Raw genomic sequence first — 19053 nt, 5'->3', positions numbered from 1 at the left:
CTCTGTCATCCTTGGCAATCCTCCTCATGGTTTCTTTATTCCTGTATGTTCTACCCGTGGGTGGGCTGCTACATACACATAAGGTCAGGGGCTAACCTAGAATCAATAGATCACCTATCTCAGGACACTTCTTACCAAGAAGTATAGCCTTCTGGGTTGCTAAGGTTCCTCCTAGCTCCTTGCGGAAACCTGAAATGCCAGCGCAGATCCTAGTCTGCTCCAAGGCTACTCCACTTATGGGTGTGTAATCCGGAGCCGGAGTGGGAGGGACCGAAGCCGCTCCGCCCATTTAAAATCCCGCCCCTGGACCGCCCCGTCCGCCTCAGAGGAACCCTGGCAGGTTCAGCTGACGCCGCACTCCACGTGACGCTAGGGCCGAGTGAACATGGCGTCTACCGTGCGGTGAGTCTGAGCTTGTCCCTTGTGCTGCCTGCGGCCCGCGTAGAGGTTGCTTGCTTTGGTGTTCCTGGTTAAACAGTGGGTGACAGCCCCCGAGCTCTGACTGGAGTTGCTGTGTGGCCGCGGGCCGCGCGCTTCTTGTCCGGGGCACCGGAACCGAGAGCGGGGTCGGGCGAGTGGTACTTGCAGAGACCCTGCACGCTCGCGGATGCCCACTGGCCCTGGGGCGACTTCTCAGGAGCCCAGGGTGTGGGGGCCTCACTGTGTGGGAGCCTGGTGGGAGCCTGACAAACCTGTTCACTGCCACGCCCCTCCGGTGGGTTGGCCAGCCTGACCTGGACGCCAGATTTCCAGGCACTTCCCCAAAAGTGAGGGAAAGTATGGACAGTATTTGGAGTGGCCGTGGAATACCCGTTAATCAAGCCAGTACTTTCTTGATTCTTTCCTGGCCCAAACGTCAGCTCCTTCAAGCACCTTCCCTTAACTATCTGATCAACTCTAATACTGCCTAATTTTCTGTGTGTCAGTTGTCTCCTCTCTAGCTCCAGTGCAGGCTTCATGCAGGGCTTCAGTAGCTCAATATATTGCTCGGCTTAAGCTTGTCATAATTCTGTATAATTAAAGGGTCGGTGGTCCTGTTGGGAGGAAGTTTGGATAGATGGACTCTGTTCAGTGTTGCAGAAGGACAGTTGATCAAAGGTTAAGAGATAAAAGACTGAGAGAGTAGGGTGCATCCCTGAGCTAGTAGGTATGGCGCTCAGTGACCTCTCCAGACTTTGTCCTGGAGGAGCAAGAAGGATTGCTATCTGGAATCTGCTTTTTAAGAATTTTTAGACAGGGTCTCACTATGTAGCACAGACTAGCCTGAACCCTTTTGCTTTGCCCTTCAGAGTGCGGACATTACAGGCATAATAGCACTACACCCTGCTTGGGAATTTGTGCCGCCCCCGGGCCTCCGGACAGGGTTTCTCTATAGCCCTGGCTGTCCTGGAACTCACTCTGTAGTCCAGACTGGCCTCATATTTGGAGATCCACCTACCTCTGCCTACCGAGTGCTGGGATTAAAGGTGTATGTCACTACTGCTTGGCTTCTTAAGGAGCCCGATAGCACGAGCTCAGTGGGCGAGGGTGTGGACCTGGTGGTAGGGGGTGTTAGGAAGAATAGGGGTGATGAGAGCAGTTCTCCACATCCTGAGTTAGGAGCTGAGAAAAGTGTAGTGAAACTCATGGAGCAAATGCATCTCTCTATAAAACGAAGGCCGTGGAATCATAGTTGGCTTCCAAGGTTGGGAGAGTTTTGAGCACAGCAATCCTTTACTGGCTGCCTGCAGTTTTCTAGGAACAACACTGGGCCCTTAAGGCTGATGGACAGGTGGGATTCTGTGCCATCTAATTCTGTCATCATCTAACTCAGATCTTGGTCTGTGCCAACAGGAGACGTGCGCTCTAGGATCATGGGATGGTCTTTGTCCTGGGAGATCTTTGTGCTTGGGGTGAACTTTAAACATTGAGACACACTTAGGGTGGAGAACTGTGAAGGCAAAGCCTTGGTAGGTCTCCGGGAAGGTCTCCAGGAGGCCAGGGCCAGCCTTTGACCCTCTGTTAAGAAGCACAGTAAGCAGTAAGTGTGGGCAGGTATCTGTCTGTAGGGTATGATTTGTCCATCTGGGCTGGCCAGGTGGTCACAGATAGTTCCAGCAGCTGTGTTTGGATTTGAGACTCCAGACTGGCTCAAGGCTTGCTTCTTTCTGGAAGATTCCCAGTCTGGGATAGGAACTAGTCAGATCCTCAAAGGAAGCCTCTTGAAGCCAAACTGATTCTCTGGGGTCAATCACACAAGATAATTGAAAAGTAACACAAATCTTGGGGAGGCATATTTATTAAGAAAGCTGAGTGGAGTCCTCTAAGGCCTTAAGGGGACAAGAGATTGGAGGAAGTTTCCTAGAAAGCTTGGCTCCCTGCTGCTGCCTTCCTGTGACAGATCAGCATGTCAATTGTCTTCTATATGGGGGAAGTGCTTAGGTTACCAGGACTTGCTTGTGACAAGCCAAGTGTTCTACCACTGAACTGTATTCCCAGATTTCTTTTTAATTCAGTTTTTTTCAGATAAAGATTTGCCCTATGTGGGTCTTGAACTCATGATCCTTCAGCATAAGCCTCCAGGGTAATGGGATTACAGGATTACGCCACCATGTCCAACTAAGAGTATCTGGTATAATAAGCCTCAACTCATAGACTTCTTTTCTTACAGAGTCCTAGTAAAACCTGGGAACAGGAGGCTCGTGAGAATCTCAGATGTACCCCATAAGGAATTGGGGAGCAGTAGGAACCCTAAATAGCATCTCAGACTCACAGTGAGAGACTCCCCTAATTCTGTGTACTGGTGGAAGGTAGTCCCTGCTTTTTCCTTGAGTTTTCTATGTACAGGGACTGAAAGTTCTTGGCTATAGCTGGACCCGTCTGCCTTTGATGCCCTCTGTTATCCTTGTCCCAGAGCTAGCTCAGCTGATGGCCCTGGGATGCTCTTGTCCTCTAACGTGATTAAAAGATTGTTCACAGATTTGCAGGTCCAGCCCAGATGGCTCCTCCTCCCATAAACAGGCCTCCCATTGAAGGGCTTCTGCTCAAACCCCTAGAGAACCCCAATTAGCGTTAGTAGCACACGTCTTCACCGTTCCCCACCGTGAACAGCTGAGGGCTCGGTTTCTGTCATTCCTTTCCTGGCATCTCTGGAACCCAGGGAGCTATTTGGTTTGTATCCATGGGGCCACCGACCTGATGTGAAATGGTGCCATTCAAATGGCGGAGACGTTAACCATATGAATTATTCCAGAATCCTGGGCTGCATTCTTAGGAGACAGCAGTGGCCAAAGGAGAGGGGGTTGTGGATGGGAAGGGGCACAGAATTCCAAAGAGTAGGATGAAGAATGAACCGTTCCTCATTCTTCATCTGAGCGGCACTCCAGTAGCCACTGTCCACCACCGAGGAGCACCACGCAAGCTGCCCTGGGCGTGTGTCTGACCAGCCACCTGCCGTTGCTGGAATAAGCATTCCGGACACAAAATGCTGTCAGGATCAAAAGCTGTCACACCCTTATGTGAACCTTGTGCTTCTGGGCCAAGTCCTCATGTTCACCCGGGAAAACGGGTGAGTCTGTGGAAGCCAGGCTGGCCCAGGTGTCCTTTGGCCACTCTGGTTCTTCCCTAGGCTTGGTCCTCTCTCTACTTAGTCTTTGTCCCTAGGTGTGTCCTTGTTCTCCAGTCCTCAGGAGGGAGGGAAGTGGCTATGTGGCACTTTCTCCCTGCCCAAAGCCCCTCCAGTCAGGGATATCTTCCTATAGTTCAGCTAGTGGCTGCTGAACGTCTCAATGCCTGGTCCTTCTTGGCTGGCCTCTTTCTCTGGGAGCTTATCTGTGTGTCTTCCCATGGTAGAGCAGGGATCTTGTTATAGTCTGGGCCTTGGAGCTTGTGAGCATTGGTGAAGTCTATATCTTGTCTTAATCTGTTCCCTGATGCTGTACCTGAATACCCAAGGCTGGTTGGTACCTTATAAAGGAAATAGTTTTATTTTGTCTCACAGTTCTGGAAGCTACGTCAGCCGACAGCATCTGGTGAGAACCTCACTTGATGTTAGAACTTGGTGGTTAGAACATTGCATGGAAGGAATACATATGAAAGGGACTTGGTCATAAAAGAGAGGTCCCGTGGCAAGATAGTCTCTGCTTCAGTAACTGTAACAAGTCCCATGAGACCTAACTTGTTCCCTTGAGACAGTATTTATTCCTAATCATCTCCCAGAAAGCCCCAGACCCTTTAAAGGCCCACCACTAAAGTTACGCTGTAGACTAAGTCTCTTCATGAACCTTAGCGACAGACCAAAGCAACATCCTCCTTTAATGCCATTTATTTGTTAGCTTGGTATGTGCAAAGGATTGCAGTTGTGTAGCCCAGACTGGCCTTTGAGTTTTAATCCTCCTGCCTCAACCTCCCCCAGTGCTAGGATGTCGCCACCATGCTGCTGGGCGTAATGGTTTTTAAAATGCATTAAATAAATAAGGGATCGCAAGGAAAACAAATTGCATGGAAATGCAGCCGTCAAGATGTTAAGTGAATCTGCGACGTGGTCACGCACGCTCTTATTGACACCTTAATTAGATAACAGGAGCCCGGAGCAGGTCTAACAGGCACCTTGATTTTGAAGTCTTGACAGATGGGAAAGTGTTCCCGCAATGCTGTGAAGTAAAAGCATTGGTGAGCGCTGTGGGAGGCAGAGTCCTGGGCGTGGCCGATACTTAGCCTAGTTATTTGCACCAATAGTGAATCGAATATAAATCTGAATTATAGCTTAGAGAAAACAAATTATTTCTCATCCAGAAGATGAGGCGTTAATATTCCATGCACGGCTTTTCATCTGCCCGTATCCTTCCATCAGAGACCTACAGGTGGCCATTGAGGGTAAAGGAGAGGGTGGTTATGCTGGCCAGTTTTAGGTCAACTTGACAGGAGCTAGAGTCGTTTTGGAAGAGGGTGCCTCATTAGAGAAAATGACCGCACCAGATTCGTCTGTAGGCCAGCCTGTGGTGCATTTTCTTGATTGATGATTGATGGGGGAGGGCCCAGCTCTCTGGATGGTTCCACCCTGGGCTGGTGGTCTTGGGTGGTATAAGAAAGCAGGCTGAGTGATCCATGGAGAACAAGCCAGTAAACAGCACGCCCTCATGGCCTCTGCATCAGCTCCTGCCTCCAGGTTCCTGCCCTGCTTACATTCCTGTCCTGGGTGATGAACAGTGATATGGAAGTGTAAGCCAGATAAACCCTTTCCTCTCCAACTTGCCTTTTGGTCATGGTCTTTATCACAGTAATAGAGACCCTGAGACAATGGCACAGGGAGTTTGGGGCAGGGGTGGGCTACAGGAGCTGTGGCATCCATCGCACACTCCCTGGGGTCTGGCTCTGTTATTAGTTTGCTATTGGCCCTGGGCTGCCTTCTGGGTGTTGGTCGTTGGCCTGGGAGGGTCTGTCCTGTGCATGCCTTTAGCCCTGAGCTGGTCTACCGGCCACTTTGTTCTTCTCAAACACATCTATGCCCTGGCTGCGTGCAGTGGATTGTACTTTGTTCCGGGACTCAGGAATGACATGCTTGTGGATTTGGAATTCCAAGGGTCAGTTAACAGCCAACCAACCAAGGAACAAACAAACCCCTTCACCAGAAGCTAGTTGGACAGCCAGGCCTAGAGGAGGCCTCAGGAGTCTGAGCAGGAGGATTGCAAGTTCAAGAACTTCCTGGCTGACAGAGCAAGTTCAAGGCCAGTCTGTCTCAAAATAAAATGTTAAAAAGGGGGGTGCCTGGGGCTATAGCTCAGGGGTGGGGTGCTTGTCTAGGATGTGCCAGACACTGGGTTCAATTCCCAGAATCACAAAAGAAGTGAGAAGGATGTTTCGTTGGAACTTCATTAGACGGATTTACAGAGAGAAGTCACTTTTTGCTTTGGCCCTGACTATCCCTCGGAGGATTTGGTATCTCTGTAATCTTTGATCCTGAGAGTGTCCTGGAGTACTTAGTGCCTGGGGCCTGTGGCCTTGCCTGCTGGCTCAGGCTGAACTGGCTTTCTTTAACCCAGATAAGGCGGGTGGTGATGTGATCGAGCCCGGGGGAGGGGTAAGCGAGTATTTCAGGGGCTTGTCCAAGGAGCCCCCTCAAATACCAACATGCTCAGATGCTCAAGTCCCTTATATGAAATAGGCAGTAGGCCCCAAGTCTGGGTGTCCAAAGGAACAATGTGACAGTTTTGGATAAGAGGCAGAGAACCTTCTAGATGGGATGATCTCATGCCAGGGACAGGTGTCACTTGTTAGGCTTAAAGAGGTGGGTCACATAGAGGGGAGCTGTAGGAGGCAAGGAAGCTCAGTGGAGCATTTCAGCCAGTGGTACCGTGGGTGGGGGGACTTGGTCCGAGCCCACCCATCACAGGAGTCCTTATGCATTTGCTCACGAGTCCCCCTCCTGTGCTGTGCTCACCCCCTTCCATGGGGGTAACGGAGTGGGTAGGAAGGGGTTGGGAGTTCCCTGAGTGTGGGTTGCTGGAGGGTGCACTTTCGGTTCCTGTCAGCCAGGCCAGCTGGGAGCCACACTTAGAAGCTGTTACTAGGCTACTCCTGCCCTTTCATCCTCACAGCTGAGAACGGCAGATATCAACCGCAGCTTTGTGGAGGCCCTGGCTACTTGTGCCCACCAAACCTCCCACTCAGTCTCCTGGGAGGAAGGAAGGGCGGGTGCTGGGGGGTAGGAGTGGGCACTTAGACCGCCAGTATGTGGAGGGGCTCATTCCTCTACTCTTCCTGCCTCCCAGCTGATGGATGGAGCTGATGTGGCACCTTCCAATCTGCACAGTTGGCGTGTGGCCCCAAAAGCACTTTCGGTGTGTCAGGCATTGTGCTAGTAACAGGGCACAGTGACTCAGACAGATCTAGGTCTGTCTCCTGGAGGACCTGCCAGTTAGGGCCCTGGTTGGAACCAGGAGTTTGCTGCAACAGTGGTTTTACAGAACCACAGGAATGTAAAAAGAACCTGAAGGAGAGGAAGTTTCGGCCCTGCTTTGAGAGACTGACACAGGCCATTTAGTTTAGTGGCTTGCCATGGAAGGGGTAGAGGGAGCTCTATGCTCATGTTTTACTCCTTCCCCTCCCCCACCTCTCACACCTCTCTTAGGCTCAGCCTACCTGGAATCGGAGCCTGGGTGCCGGCCAACAGACCTATGAAACTCACAATCTTAGGTCCAATGTACTGTGGGTGGGCTGGATCTGGAGGGCAGGTGGGGAGACTGGCTTAGTGCTATGTGGGGTGAATGGTGGTGGTGGTGGTGGTGGTGAAGAAATGAGTCTAGGAATGCTTACTAGGTGGCACTGGGACCGAGGTATATAGGAGGTATGTGTAGGGTGTGAGAGTCACTTCTTCATGGCTCCCCTGCAGTGTGAAGGGAGGCTTATCATGGCCCTCGTTCGGAGCCTATGCTGTTGGGGTAGCTCTGGCTTAAGACCGCTCCTCTTGAACTCTTGCTACTACCCCTGACTGGAGACGTCAGGGGCTCCCTGTTGCAAACCCACCCTTGTCTGACTTCTAGCTGCTTTGCTTGTCCTGCCTGCCTTCCATTGGTCTAGTTCTGTCTTTGTCTTGCCACGTCTCATGGTGCCTACAACAAATTAAGTCTGTGCTTTGCACAGAGGAGGAGGCTGCTAAAGGGTGGGGAGTTAAGACCAAGAAAGTGGTGGAGAGTTTCTTAAAGTTGTTGAGATGGAGGTGGATCTGGGTCACTTGGGCTAGTCCTCTGATAGGTATGCGAGGGTGATGGATCAGAGGTGGAATGAGAAGGCAGGGATGGCTTGAGCGCCATCAGAGTATAGCTCCCTCTAGTGGTAGGAGGAGGCAAGGCTCAGGTCTTTGTCATGCTAAGTCAGAGAGCCAAGGGGCTCTGCATGTAGAGAGACTTCATTGGCCTGTGGCAATAGCTGGTACTTAACGCTGAAGCATTGAGTCCACTCAGCTGTGCCCAGTGGAAGGAAGAGTATGGACCTAATCCTGGGGTTCCAGTACAAGGCTGGCATGGAAATGATGGGGAAACAGGATGGAGGAACCATATCGGGTGGAGTTCAGCCGTATTGTGTACCAGTGTCATGGCTACAGAAAGGCCTGGTGAGGACTAGATCAGGACCCAGTGTGGATTTAGGAGCATAGGATCATTGTGGTCAGAGGTACTGTGTTTGCTTAGGCAAGCTTAAGTAGGCCTTGGGATAAACTGGGAGCATGTATTGTCAGGAGTGCCAGAGTCTTGGTTTCTCTTTAGAGTATTAACCACACAGTGGAGGAAGAAATGGATTGCTGAGAGGGCTGAGGAAGTAGTTTTCCCTTTTTTAGGGTCAGGTTATTATATGTCTGGATATTAAAGGTGCCCCAGCAGGGGAGAAACTTGTTGCGGAAGCAATCTGTGAATGGCCATGGGGTGGGGAGGCTGTGCACAATCTGGCATGGGACCTGGGCTTGAGCTATCTTAGAAACCTAGGGAGGCACATCTCCCAGTGAAGCCAGACCTGGCCCTTCCCAGCTCCAGTAGACTTTCCAGAACACTAGCCTTGCCATCCTTGAAGTCCGCTCTCTACAGTTGCTGGTCACAGGGGCATGGTGCCATGGGGCTGCACTGTTGGTATATACTGGGGGGTTGAGCATTGTTGAGCATGGGAACTACCAATTCAGGCTGTAAGGCTGGGAACGGATGTGAAAGGGGGTGGAATGGCGAGTGCATGGTGGTGCTGGCCAGTGCTGTCTGGGTCAGAGCTCACCTTTCCCACCTGTCCTTGAAAATGCAAAGCAGATGCAGACCCTGGAGGGTGGCACAGGAGGGCTGTCTCCCCTGCAGAGTCTATCCCACATAAGCCTTGCCTGCCTGCCTGCCTGCCAACCGAGTAGGTACAGTAAGCCACGTAAGCCAGGCACTCAGGACGAGTAGAGAGTATGGTGGACAAGCCTCTATAGCCTTGGTTGGCTCAGCGGAGGACTGTCTCGGGGTCCCAACAGGTTAAGCGTAGGCTGGCTTACCACAAGTTGACCAGAGTCCCTCTGCAGGCCCAGACCACAGGTAACAGACACATGTGGGTAGGTGCTAACCGGCCTGTGCCCATGTCTCTGCAGCCCTTCCTTCTCCCTGGGGAATGAGACCCTGAAGGTGCCGCTGGCACTATTCGCCCTGAACAGGCAGCGCCTGTGTGAGAGGCTGAGGAAGAATGGAGCTGTGCAGGCTGGCTCAGCTGTCGTGTTGCAGGGCGGGGAAGAGATGCAGCGATACTGCACCGATACCTCCATCATCTTCCGCCAGGTGAGCAGCCGCACCCCGCCTTCACAGCCTGCCAGGCGTGGGGCTCAGGGCTGGGTAGGGCTTGGTTCCAAAGGCCCCAGAGGCAGCATGGAAGCAGGGATCCACATCTGGGGTCAGAACCTCCAGCCTCACCTGTTGGGCAGAGAAGTCAGGATGCAGAAAGATATCCTTGTAGGCTCAAGCAGGCTGGGCTTCTTGGAGGAGTTGGTGTTCGGAGTGAGCCTGGGTGAATTTGGACAAGCAGGAAGGCAGTTTGCAGAGGAGAGGTTAGGGTGGTCTGGGCCACTGGGGACAGCAGAAAGTGAAGCTTCAGACAAGCGGTTGAGTTCCTGGCAGGGAGGAGAACTGCAAGGGTTGTGTGACCTGCCTGTCCAGAAGTCTCAGCCTTCATTTGGTTTGGCCAGTGCTCACCCTCGGCGCCCTAACTGGGCCTTGGTCATGTCCTCTTCTCCCAGCCCCATATACGTATTAGGAGCTCATTGAGGTTCTAGAACTCCGGTGTACAGCCTAGACCCTGTACTTAGCTGAGAATTACTGCATCACAAAGTCCTCAGGAGGAACAACACTTGCCCAGGAAGCTACAGTGACCCAGAGTTGGGCCTAAGTTCATTGATGCATCATACCCACTTTACAGAGGAAGAAACTGAGGCCTGGGGGAACCAGATTGATAGGAGATAGACCTGGAGTTAGAACCCTGTCTTCTAGCTGGACCTGGTGAAGACTTGTAATCCCAGTACTTGAGAGAGGCTTAATTAGATCACTAGTTCAAAGCCAGCCTGGGAAACTTAGGGAGACCTAGCTCAAAAAGAAAGAAAGAAAGAAAGAAAGAAAGAAAGAAAAAAGAAAAGAAAAGAAAAGAAAAGAAAAGAAAAAAAGAACTGAGAATGTTGTTCTGCTCAGTGTTAGAGACCCTGCCTCAAATCTATCAGTGAGCAGTGGGGGTGTGGCTCAATGGTAGAGCCCCTGCCTAGAATCCTCCAGTGAGGGGCTGGGGACATAGCTCAGTGGTAGAGCCCCTGCCTAGCACATAGTAGGCTCTAGCTTCAATCTCCAGTACAACTATCACATGTGCGTGCACACACACACACACAAACACACACACACACACACACATGCACACATACACACACATGCACACACACATGCACATGCACATGCACACGTGCACACCTATGCACTCACACACTCCCAGCTATTTTTCTTTGGGTTGTTTTCTCTCTCCGCCCCCAGACCTAGAACTGTGGCCAGAACCTTTCTTAGAGTGGAAGGTGGGGCACAGAGGAATGTGAAGGGGCAGGTTGTATGGAAAGGAAGAGGCAAGGTCTGGCTGCCAGACCCCAGCCACTGCAGCAGAACACAATTCGCTATGATCCTCTTGCTCATGGCCCCATTGTCCTTAGAGCCTCAGGCTTGCCATCCCCAGCTGCTAAGTTTCATGGAGGTCTTCTTTTGCCTCATCTTGAAGCTTCTAGAACTTTATATATTTGTAGCTTAAAAAAATCACTTTCCTAAATTCAGCTGTGGGCTCCCTGATTGATGTCATTCTGGGGTCGTCTGAGAAGAGCCCCTCCCCCACTTCATACCGTGGTGACACCAGCCCAGTGCTTACTGCTGAGCGTGGGGGTGGGAGGGGAGAGTCCCCACTTGGGTAAAGGTATTCTGTGTGGGTTTCTGAATTGAGCTTGTGCTCGGTGCTGTTGGCTGCTGGCTGCCATGGTTCTAGGAGGTGACCTGCAGGTGATGAGGCAGGGACATGCAGGAAACCTGAATCGTTAAAAATAGAAGGCACGAGTTAGGCCGGGAAAATAGCTCAACGGCTAAAAGTGCTCGCTGTGAGGCTGGACAACCTGAATTCTCCCCGGGAGCCATAAGGTAGAAGGGTTAACCTCTTATATCCATGAGTGCTGTGACACACAGAGACATAGATGGTAATTAGATCAGTGTAATAGAGAGGGGTAGGAGGCAGGGTTGGAGGGGCCCCTGCCTGCTCTGGACAGACAGCAGCATGACAGGATGGACGGCTGATAGCTGGACTGGGAATCAGGCTGTGGCGGGCTGGGGCCATTTCCTAAGAGGACGCCTGACTCTAGGAGGGAGGCCTCAGTCTCTGCCTCCAGAACCTCATGCTTCTGGCTGGTCATTGGGTAATGACGTCCCTTGCTCCCTCCACAGGAGTCCTTCTTTCACTGGGCCTTCGGTGTCATCGAGTCAGGCTGCTATGGTGTCATCGACGTGGACACTGGAAAGTCAACCCTGTTTGTGCCCAGGCTTCCTGCCAGCTATGCCACCTGGATGGGAAAGTAAGGAGTGGTCCCTGTCTTGGTGCCAAGCCTGCTGAGGGAGAGGATGGGCTGGGGACAGGAGGAAGGGCCTTTGCTGGCAAGCTCTGAGTCACGTCCCTGAACCTCAGTTGGGAGGAGGGGTCAGAGCAAACCTATAGGTTGGAGGCACGGTGTATTGGAAAGCCCAGACTCCCTGAATATTAAAAATACCTGTGGCCTTTAGACTTCTGCATGGGTTTGCTGGAGGAGTGTGTGCTGTCTGGGCCCCCTTTCTGAGGCTTGTTACTTACATTTAGAGGTATTACTAATGCCTACCCCTGGCCACAGATGGTCTGTCCATCCCTGACCTCTCTGTGAGGATTGGGGCTGTCCATGTGAGGAGTTTGGGACCAGAGGCAGGCTGTAAGCTCCCTGGGAGAGACTGGCCCACTTCTGTTCTCCAAGATACCTGGCAGCGCTCCTACCTCCTCACAGCACCGAGGCATACACTGTATAACCAGGGATGTTTTGAAGTGGTGAGAGAATCTTGTCTTCCAGTCTGTCATTTCTGCCTGGAGAGTGATTATTCCAGGCTAATGTGTAAATTACAGCCTTTGCTACTTGGTGCCCCATCGCGCTCATTACCAGGAGGGCTGCTGAGTCTGTGGCTGTTTTGAGTGACGTGGCACCTGGCTGGCACAGGGACTCTGAGCTCTTTGTAGAGGGCCAGGGCCCCTAAAGGGCTGTCCTCCATACTCCCTCTGCTTCATGTGCTGTCCCTCCTGCTCCAACCAGACAGCACAGCATCCGTCGCTGGTCCTGGCATCTCACTCTCTGCTGTCTCGGGAGGTAGAGGTCAGCTCCACAAATTGGCATCAGTTCTGCTTCTGGGTCACTTGCAGCATCCCAGGCTGGCCCTGGGCCATCAGCTGTGCTGTGGAGATGCAGCCCAGGCAGAGTTGGCAGCAGGAGAGACGCAAGCTCTGGTTACCCTGTGAAGTTTTCTTGGCTTGACCCTTGGGAGGGACCAAGGCAGGGTGGGGGAGTTGACATGTCTTGCTTAGCTGCCTTTGGAGTAGAGAGCTGGGCTGCTGAGGAGAGGCCATGCTGGATCCCCCCTCCCTAGCTCATATTCCATCTGCAGCCAGATCCTTGCCACTCCCCTGCTTTAAAGGCTCAGCGTGCTAGGGAGACTACCTGTCTAGCACTCCAGTCTATTCTGTAGGAGCTCTGATTAGAAGTAAGGCTTGTCTGCAGTCTGTCATGGCCTCTACATGATGGCATGGAGCACCAGAGAGTCTAGCCACTGCCCTAATTCCTTCCTAGGATCCACAGTGCCATTGCAGTGGTGTGTTGGTGGGTTGGTTACATCGGAGAGGCCAGCATGAGGTGATGATGTTGCTAGCCGTGCTTATATTGTCCCTGAATGGCTGACCTGGAAGTCACTGTGCCGTCCCAGGTTGGCAGTGAGCTTGTAATCTTATATCTGGCTGGAGTGGTGGAATCTTTTTCAGTCCTGCTTGACCCTGGTCGGTACCACAATATGGGATGTTGATGTGGTTCTCTCTCTTGGGATGCTCTACCCAGGAACACAGCTGCCCTACCATGAGGGAGACACACCCACCTGTGTGGAGAGCCTCTGCTGGTGCAGCACCAGCCATAAGCCCGAATGAGCTTCAGATGACTCAAGGCTTCTGCTGAGGTCGCGGAGTCACGGAGTGGAGGTCAGCAGTGCTGCCTAAGCTCTGTCTTACTTCCTGACCTTGAGAGTCCACACACTAGTGATCCTTCTCATCTCAACAAAATTCCTGACAGAAGCACCCTGAGGGAGGAAGGACGCATGTTGGCTTAGTGTCTCAGAAGGCATGGCTCATCACGGTAGGGAAGGCATGACGTGACAACAGGCAGGAGTGTGACGTCATGTCATGGCAGCAGTCAGGAAGCAGAGATCGGGACCAAACATGTGGTCAGGCTTTAACTCTCACAGCTTGCCCCTGGTGCACAGCTAATAAAAGTTCTGCAACTTTCCAGAACAGTCCTTAGCTGGGGACTGGTTGGTCAATCACATGAACCTCTGGGGGACAGCTCAGATTCAAACCACAGCAAGGATAAATAGTTTTTAGCTTTTGTTCCACTCAGTTTTAGGGTTGGGTACTACTCAACCGTAGTATATAGGTCAGGTTTTCACTGCTATGACAAAGTACCTGAGAGAAACGAGTTAAAAAGAGGAACGGTTTATGATTTTAGACGTTTCACTCTGTGGTTTGCAGGCTTCATCACTGTGGATCTGACAGGAGACAGCATACTCTAGTAGTGGGAGCATGGTGTATAGCCACCCTCATAGTAGCTAGAAAAGAAGGGGTAGGGGAAGACGGACAGATGGACAGATGGATGGATGGATGAACGAGGGCTCTAAAATACTGTTTTAAGGATATACCTCCGAGCGCCTTACTTATCCAGTTAGGCTTGGGCTCCTAAAAGCCCACTGACCTATTAGTCTGTCAATAGTTAATCTGTTGATAAAGTCAATACTGTAATAAGCCTGAGCATTGCCTCACAGGGGAGCAAGCCTTCAACATACATGTCTTTGTGGGACCCTTCTTATCAAAACCATAACACCTAGAAACTGAACCAGCCTTGAGGAAGTGTTATGTCTCATCTCCATAAGATGCTCCCAGAATGCCTCCTGCACCCCAAGCTGTGCTCGTGAACCGAACTGTGGCCGTTTGAATGAAAACGGCCCTCACAGGCTCCAGGGAGTAGCACTATGGCCTTGTTGGAGTAGCTGTGACCTTATTGGAGGAAGTGTGTCTCGGGGGGGTGGGCTCAAGCCAGGTCCAGGGTCTCACTCTCTTCCTGCTGTCTGCTGATCTAGCACCACGTCTGCCTGCATGCCGCCATGCTTCCTGCCGCGATGATAACGGGCCAAACCTCTAAACTTTAAGTCGGCCCCAATTCAATGTTTTTCTTGATAAAAGTCGCTGTGGTCATGATGTTTCTTCACAGTGATGGAAACCCTAATAAGACAGAGGGTGGTACCAGAGGTGGGGGATTGTTGTGATAGGCCTGGCCGTGCTTCTTCCTGGAGGAAGATAGAACACTTTGGGACTTTGGACTAGAAGTGTGATTGGACACTTTAACCAGGGCTTAATGGGCCATCCTAGAAGAAGAGTGAAAGACAGTGATGTTGAGGGTGATTTGAACTGTGGGGGCCTGGCTCAAGAGGCTTCAGAGGAGACTATTATTAATACGTGGCCTGGAGATCTAGTCTTGTGATATTTTGGTGAAGAATGTGGCTGTTTTCTTGCCCCTCCGAGTGATGGGCAGAGGAGATTTCAAAAAGCCTAGTGTTGACTGTGCTGTGTGTTGACGAGTGGCCAGTCTCATGGAGATCTATAATGAAAAGGCACAGACTGAGCAAGGAAAAGTTCAGAATGTATAGTTGGTGGAGAAAAGGGCACCAGGAGGTGTAAGCAGATTAAAGGAAAGCCTGCTGCCAGCTGGAGTAAAGGGAGAGGTGACCTCAGAGCAAGACCCCACCCAGCAAAGCTCGCAGCCTGTGAGAAGGAATTAAAGAAAAGCCTAGTAGCGAATGCCTTTAATCCCAGCACTCCAGAGGCAGAGGCAGGCGGATCTCTGAGTGTGAGGCCAGTCTGGTCTACAGAGCGAGTTGCAGGACAGCCAGACTCAGGTGGTCAAGGAAACCACGAAAACCAGAAAGCCGGCGAAAGTATTTGAATGAGGGTGCCCTGTTCCAGCCCTAGGGAGCTGAAGAACTTGGCAGCTTCGGCCACATAGCTCTGGCTTTAGAGTCGAGAATAGAAAAGGGGGTTTATGAAATCTCCCTCTGTGACTAAGGAGGGTCTCTGAGGTCAGACCTGTGGCAGGGGTGTCCCTGAAGGGAGGCCCAGAGAGGTCATTGCATGAAGCTGTGAAGGTGAAGCCTGGATTGCTTTGGAGACCCCAAGATTAAGAGTTGCCAGAGTCGTGGGATACCTGCCGAGGAGAGCTCAGACGGGCGCGGAACCAGCCCAGAAGAGAGAGAAGTGTGTGTGTTGCAGTCAACAAAGCTGAAAGATGGAGATCCGAAGGGTGTTTAGATATCAGACATGGGGATGTAGAGTTTGGAGTTTGCCCAGCTGATTTTCAGTTTTGCGTTGGTCCAGTATTTCCCCACCGTGCCCCCTTTCCTCCCTTTTGGAATGGTAATGTGTATCCTGCACCATTGCATGTTAGAAGTATGGGATCTGCTTTTTCATTTGATTTTTACATGGGTTACAGTCAGGAGATTGCCCTGAGTCTCAGAAGAGTCTTGAAGTCTAGACTGTATTCAGTGTGGAGACAGTGATAGACTGTGGATGCAGACTTTCGAAGTTGGACTGAATGCATTTTGCATTATGATATGGCTATATTATGATGTGACCTATGGGGATCCGGGAGTGGAAGGTGGTGGTTTGAATAAAAATGGCCTCCATAGGCCCACAGGGAGTGGCACTGTTAGGAGGTGTGGCTGTGTTGAAGGAAGGGTGACACTGGGGATGGCAGATTCAAATGTTCAAGCCATACCCACTGTTTCACCCTCTTCCTGCTGCCTGCCAATCCAGCACGGTGTCGGCCTGGACACTGCCGTGCTTCCTCCCTGATGATAATGGACTAAACCTCCGAAACTCTAAGCCAGCCCCAATGAAATGCTTTCCTTTATTAAGAGTTGCTGTGGTCTTGGTGTCTCTTCACAGCAATAGAAATCCGACCTAAGACACTGTTCTTTCAACGTCCCCTTGGCCCTGCCTCCTCACTCAGACCGAACTTGCTGAGATGAGAGACAGCTCAGAAGCAGGCAGATGCTTTCAACGGTGAGCTGTAGGGACGGACAGTGGAGGTCCAGGTCCAGGTCAGCTGGCTCTACCTTGTGCTCACTTCTTCCCTCCTCCCTCTCCCTCTCCCTCTCCCTGTCCCTCTCCTCCTCCCTCTTGAGATAAAATGTCACTATGTAGCCTAGGGTGGCCTCAGACTCATATCTACCTGTCTCCTCCCCAAGTGCTGGGATTGCAGGTGGCCATTACCGTGCCCCGCCAACAGAATTATTTGGGTAATTGCATGTATGCAGAGAGGGGTGTGTGTGTGTGTGTGTGTGTGTGTTTTGCTGGGGTTGCATAACCTAGGCAAGAGAATTATTTGGGTAATTACATGTATGCAGAGAGGGGTGTGTGTGTGTGTGTGTGTGTGTGTGTGTGTGTGTGTGTGTGTGTGTGTGTTTTGCTGGGGTTGCATAACCTAGGCAAGCACTCTACCACTGATCTGTTCACCTAGATATTTCCTTATAAAGAACTGGCTCTGGCAAGAAAGGACTGATGCTGTCTGGGAGCTGACAGCAGACATCAGCAGCTGGTCCACTGGAGGACTGTGCTTGGCTAAGGGACTCTACCCCAGTTGCTGAACCCTCAAAAACTCCCCGTGTCTTCTACAGTTACATCCTGGGGATTAATTGCCCTTGACTGAAGGGCTTAGAGCCCAGGACCTTGATTGGTCAGGTATCAGCTGTTAGCAGTCTGCTTTCCTCATGCACTTATAGTCTTCAAGAATACAGGAACTCCGCAGCTGGCCTGAGACTATTAAAGCACTCCTTTAGTCTGGCCCTGCTTTGCTGAGGCAGCTCATTGTCTGGTGCAGAAGAGAGCCTCGAGTAACCTTGAGGGTAGATTCGTGTCTGCAGGGTTGGTTCCCCTGGTGTGTGAGGCTGTGTGTGCTGTGCAGGTCAGGCCCAGCAGCTGTGGTCCCAAGGGAGACTGTGACATCACAGCCAAGACAGTTTCCCCAGCAGACCTTTCCTTTCTGTGCTCTGGGCTGACTCACTGTCTCTCTGCAGCTGAGTGTTTGGGAGGGAAGGCCTGGTTGGAACGGGCAGGTGACAAAGGGGCCAGTTGTCTGGGCTCGAGCTGGGAAGCAGCCAGATCTGATGTGCACGGCTGCTTCCAGACGCTGTGGTAATCAATAGGGCACCGGGAGCAAGGCTGATGGGATTACCTGGCCTTTGCAATCAAAACCCACCAGACTGAACATTTGACCTTAAGCTCCTCAGCTTCCTTTGGAGTCTCTATCTGATGGCTTTTGAAAATCCATCTGGCAGGTTCTACAATCCAAAGTCACTCAGGGAACCTGAGGTCTGTTGTAGGATCCACAGCTGTGGGCACAGACTTGCCGTCAGGGTCACAGATGCTGGGGGAGGAGATGGGAAGCTCAGGGCCAGCCTGTGCCTCACCCTACACTCTTACCGAAGCAGGAGGGTGGGAGCATCTGATGTGTTTGGAGTCTCTCCAAAAGAAGATTAGCTGACCGTGGCCCTGGCCTGGGCATCTGGAAGTTTCTTCTGTGACATACCATACCAAGTAGCTTCAGGGACATGGAAAGTGGGCAGCTTGGGGTATGGATAGGGGATCCTCTACATTCCTTTCTGTCCCTGACCAAACCGAAAGGACAGATAGTGTGCCTGGCCTAGGTTTGCAGGGAGGTGGTGATTGGCCTCTCTAGGACCTGTCTGGCCCCAGACTACCCAGGAATGTCTGTCTGGTGGAAGAGTGCACATGGGGTGATTTGCGATGTTTGAGACAGGCTCTTGCAATGACCGTGTATCCAAGATCCTTCTCTCTCAGCTTCCTGAATACTGGAGTCATGGCGTGTGCCATCGCACTTGGTTTTATGTGGGCTGTTTGTGACATGAGATATGGTGTGCGGGAGGTGGTCTCTTGTATGGCACTGCCCCATCCCCCCCTTGAGTCACAAGGAGGGAGGGCTTCCTGAGCCCGTCTTGGGCAGGACTGTGGCTCCTGCTGTCATCAGGAGGAAGGATGGGCTCTTTGAGGGAAGCGGTCTGGAGGAGGGGCTAGTGGGGTCTTTATGGCTCCTCCTGAGCGCCTGCACCTGACTCCCAGCTCTAGGGATTAGCCAGAGCCCCTAGCTTTCATGGGTGCATGGGCAGGTTTGTCTCAATCACTGAACCTTGCAGTGTGGCCGTCCTCTGCCTGGCTTTCCTGTGTCGAGATAATCTCAGAGGCTGCACTGTAGCGGCCCCAGCTCACACATAGGAGCAGTCTGCGGGCTCAGACACTACTCTGATTTGCAGAGGGCTGCTTCCCTCTTTGACAACTTAATGACATCTTGACATGGCTGCTGACTTGGGCTCTGCACGCACTGTGTTGTGCCAGTAGCAGAGTAAAAGGCAGCGGCATTGTTTGGAGCTGAAGGCAGGCGCCTGGCGCTGGAAACGGATGGCGGTTGCTGTCATTTGGCCTTTTTTACTTATTCATTAGCCACACACAGGTGGTCAGCTAGCCAGTAAGACCTGCCCTTTAAAATTCCATTTTCTGGAGGGTTCCATCATGTCTGCATCATGTGGCATTAATTTAATGGCTCCTTCTCACCCAAGGACTTACACAGGGCTTTGGGGCCCATGGTACTGTGACCAAGCATCACTCACTCTGACTCTGGGCTTGTGCTTGGGCCCAGCTGCTGGCAGAGCACAAATTCCC

General features: G+C 51.8%; 1 protein-coding gene across 1 annotated transcript in view; it reads left to right on the top strand.

Annotated features, from left to right (window-relative positions):
- The first annotated feature begins 321 nt into the window (after positions 1 to 321).
- Positions 322 to 19053, top strand: part of Pepd (peptidase D) — a 132988-nt gene continuing 114256 nt past the window's right edge. Inside the window, exons 1-3 of the mRNA XM_032893865.1 lie at positions 322 to 402; positions 9083 to 9266; positions 11439 to 11566. Coding sequence (XP_032749756.1) covers positions 386 to 402; positions 9083 to 9266; positions 11439 to 11566 — 329 coding nt within the window. The 5' untranslated portion in view covers positions 322 to 385. The remainder of the gene's footprint in view (positions 403 to 9082; positions 9267 to 11438; positions 11567 to 19053) is intronic.

The sequence above is a fragment of the Rattus rattus genome, chromosome 2 (genome assembly GCF_011064425.1).
Source record: "Rattus rattus isolate New Zealand chromosome 2, Rrattus_CSIRO_v1, whole genome shotgun sequence".
NCBI lineage: Eukaryota > Metazoa > Chordata > Mammalia > Rodentia > Muridae > Rattus > Rattus rattus.
Note: the sequence above shows the minus strand (reverse complement) of the source record. Positions and strands in the feature narration are given on the sequence as shown.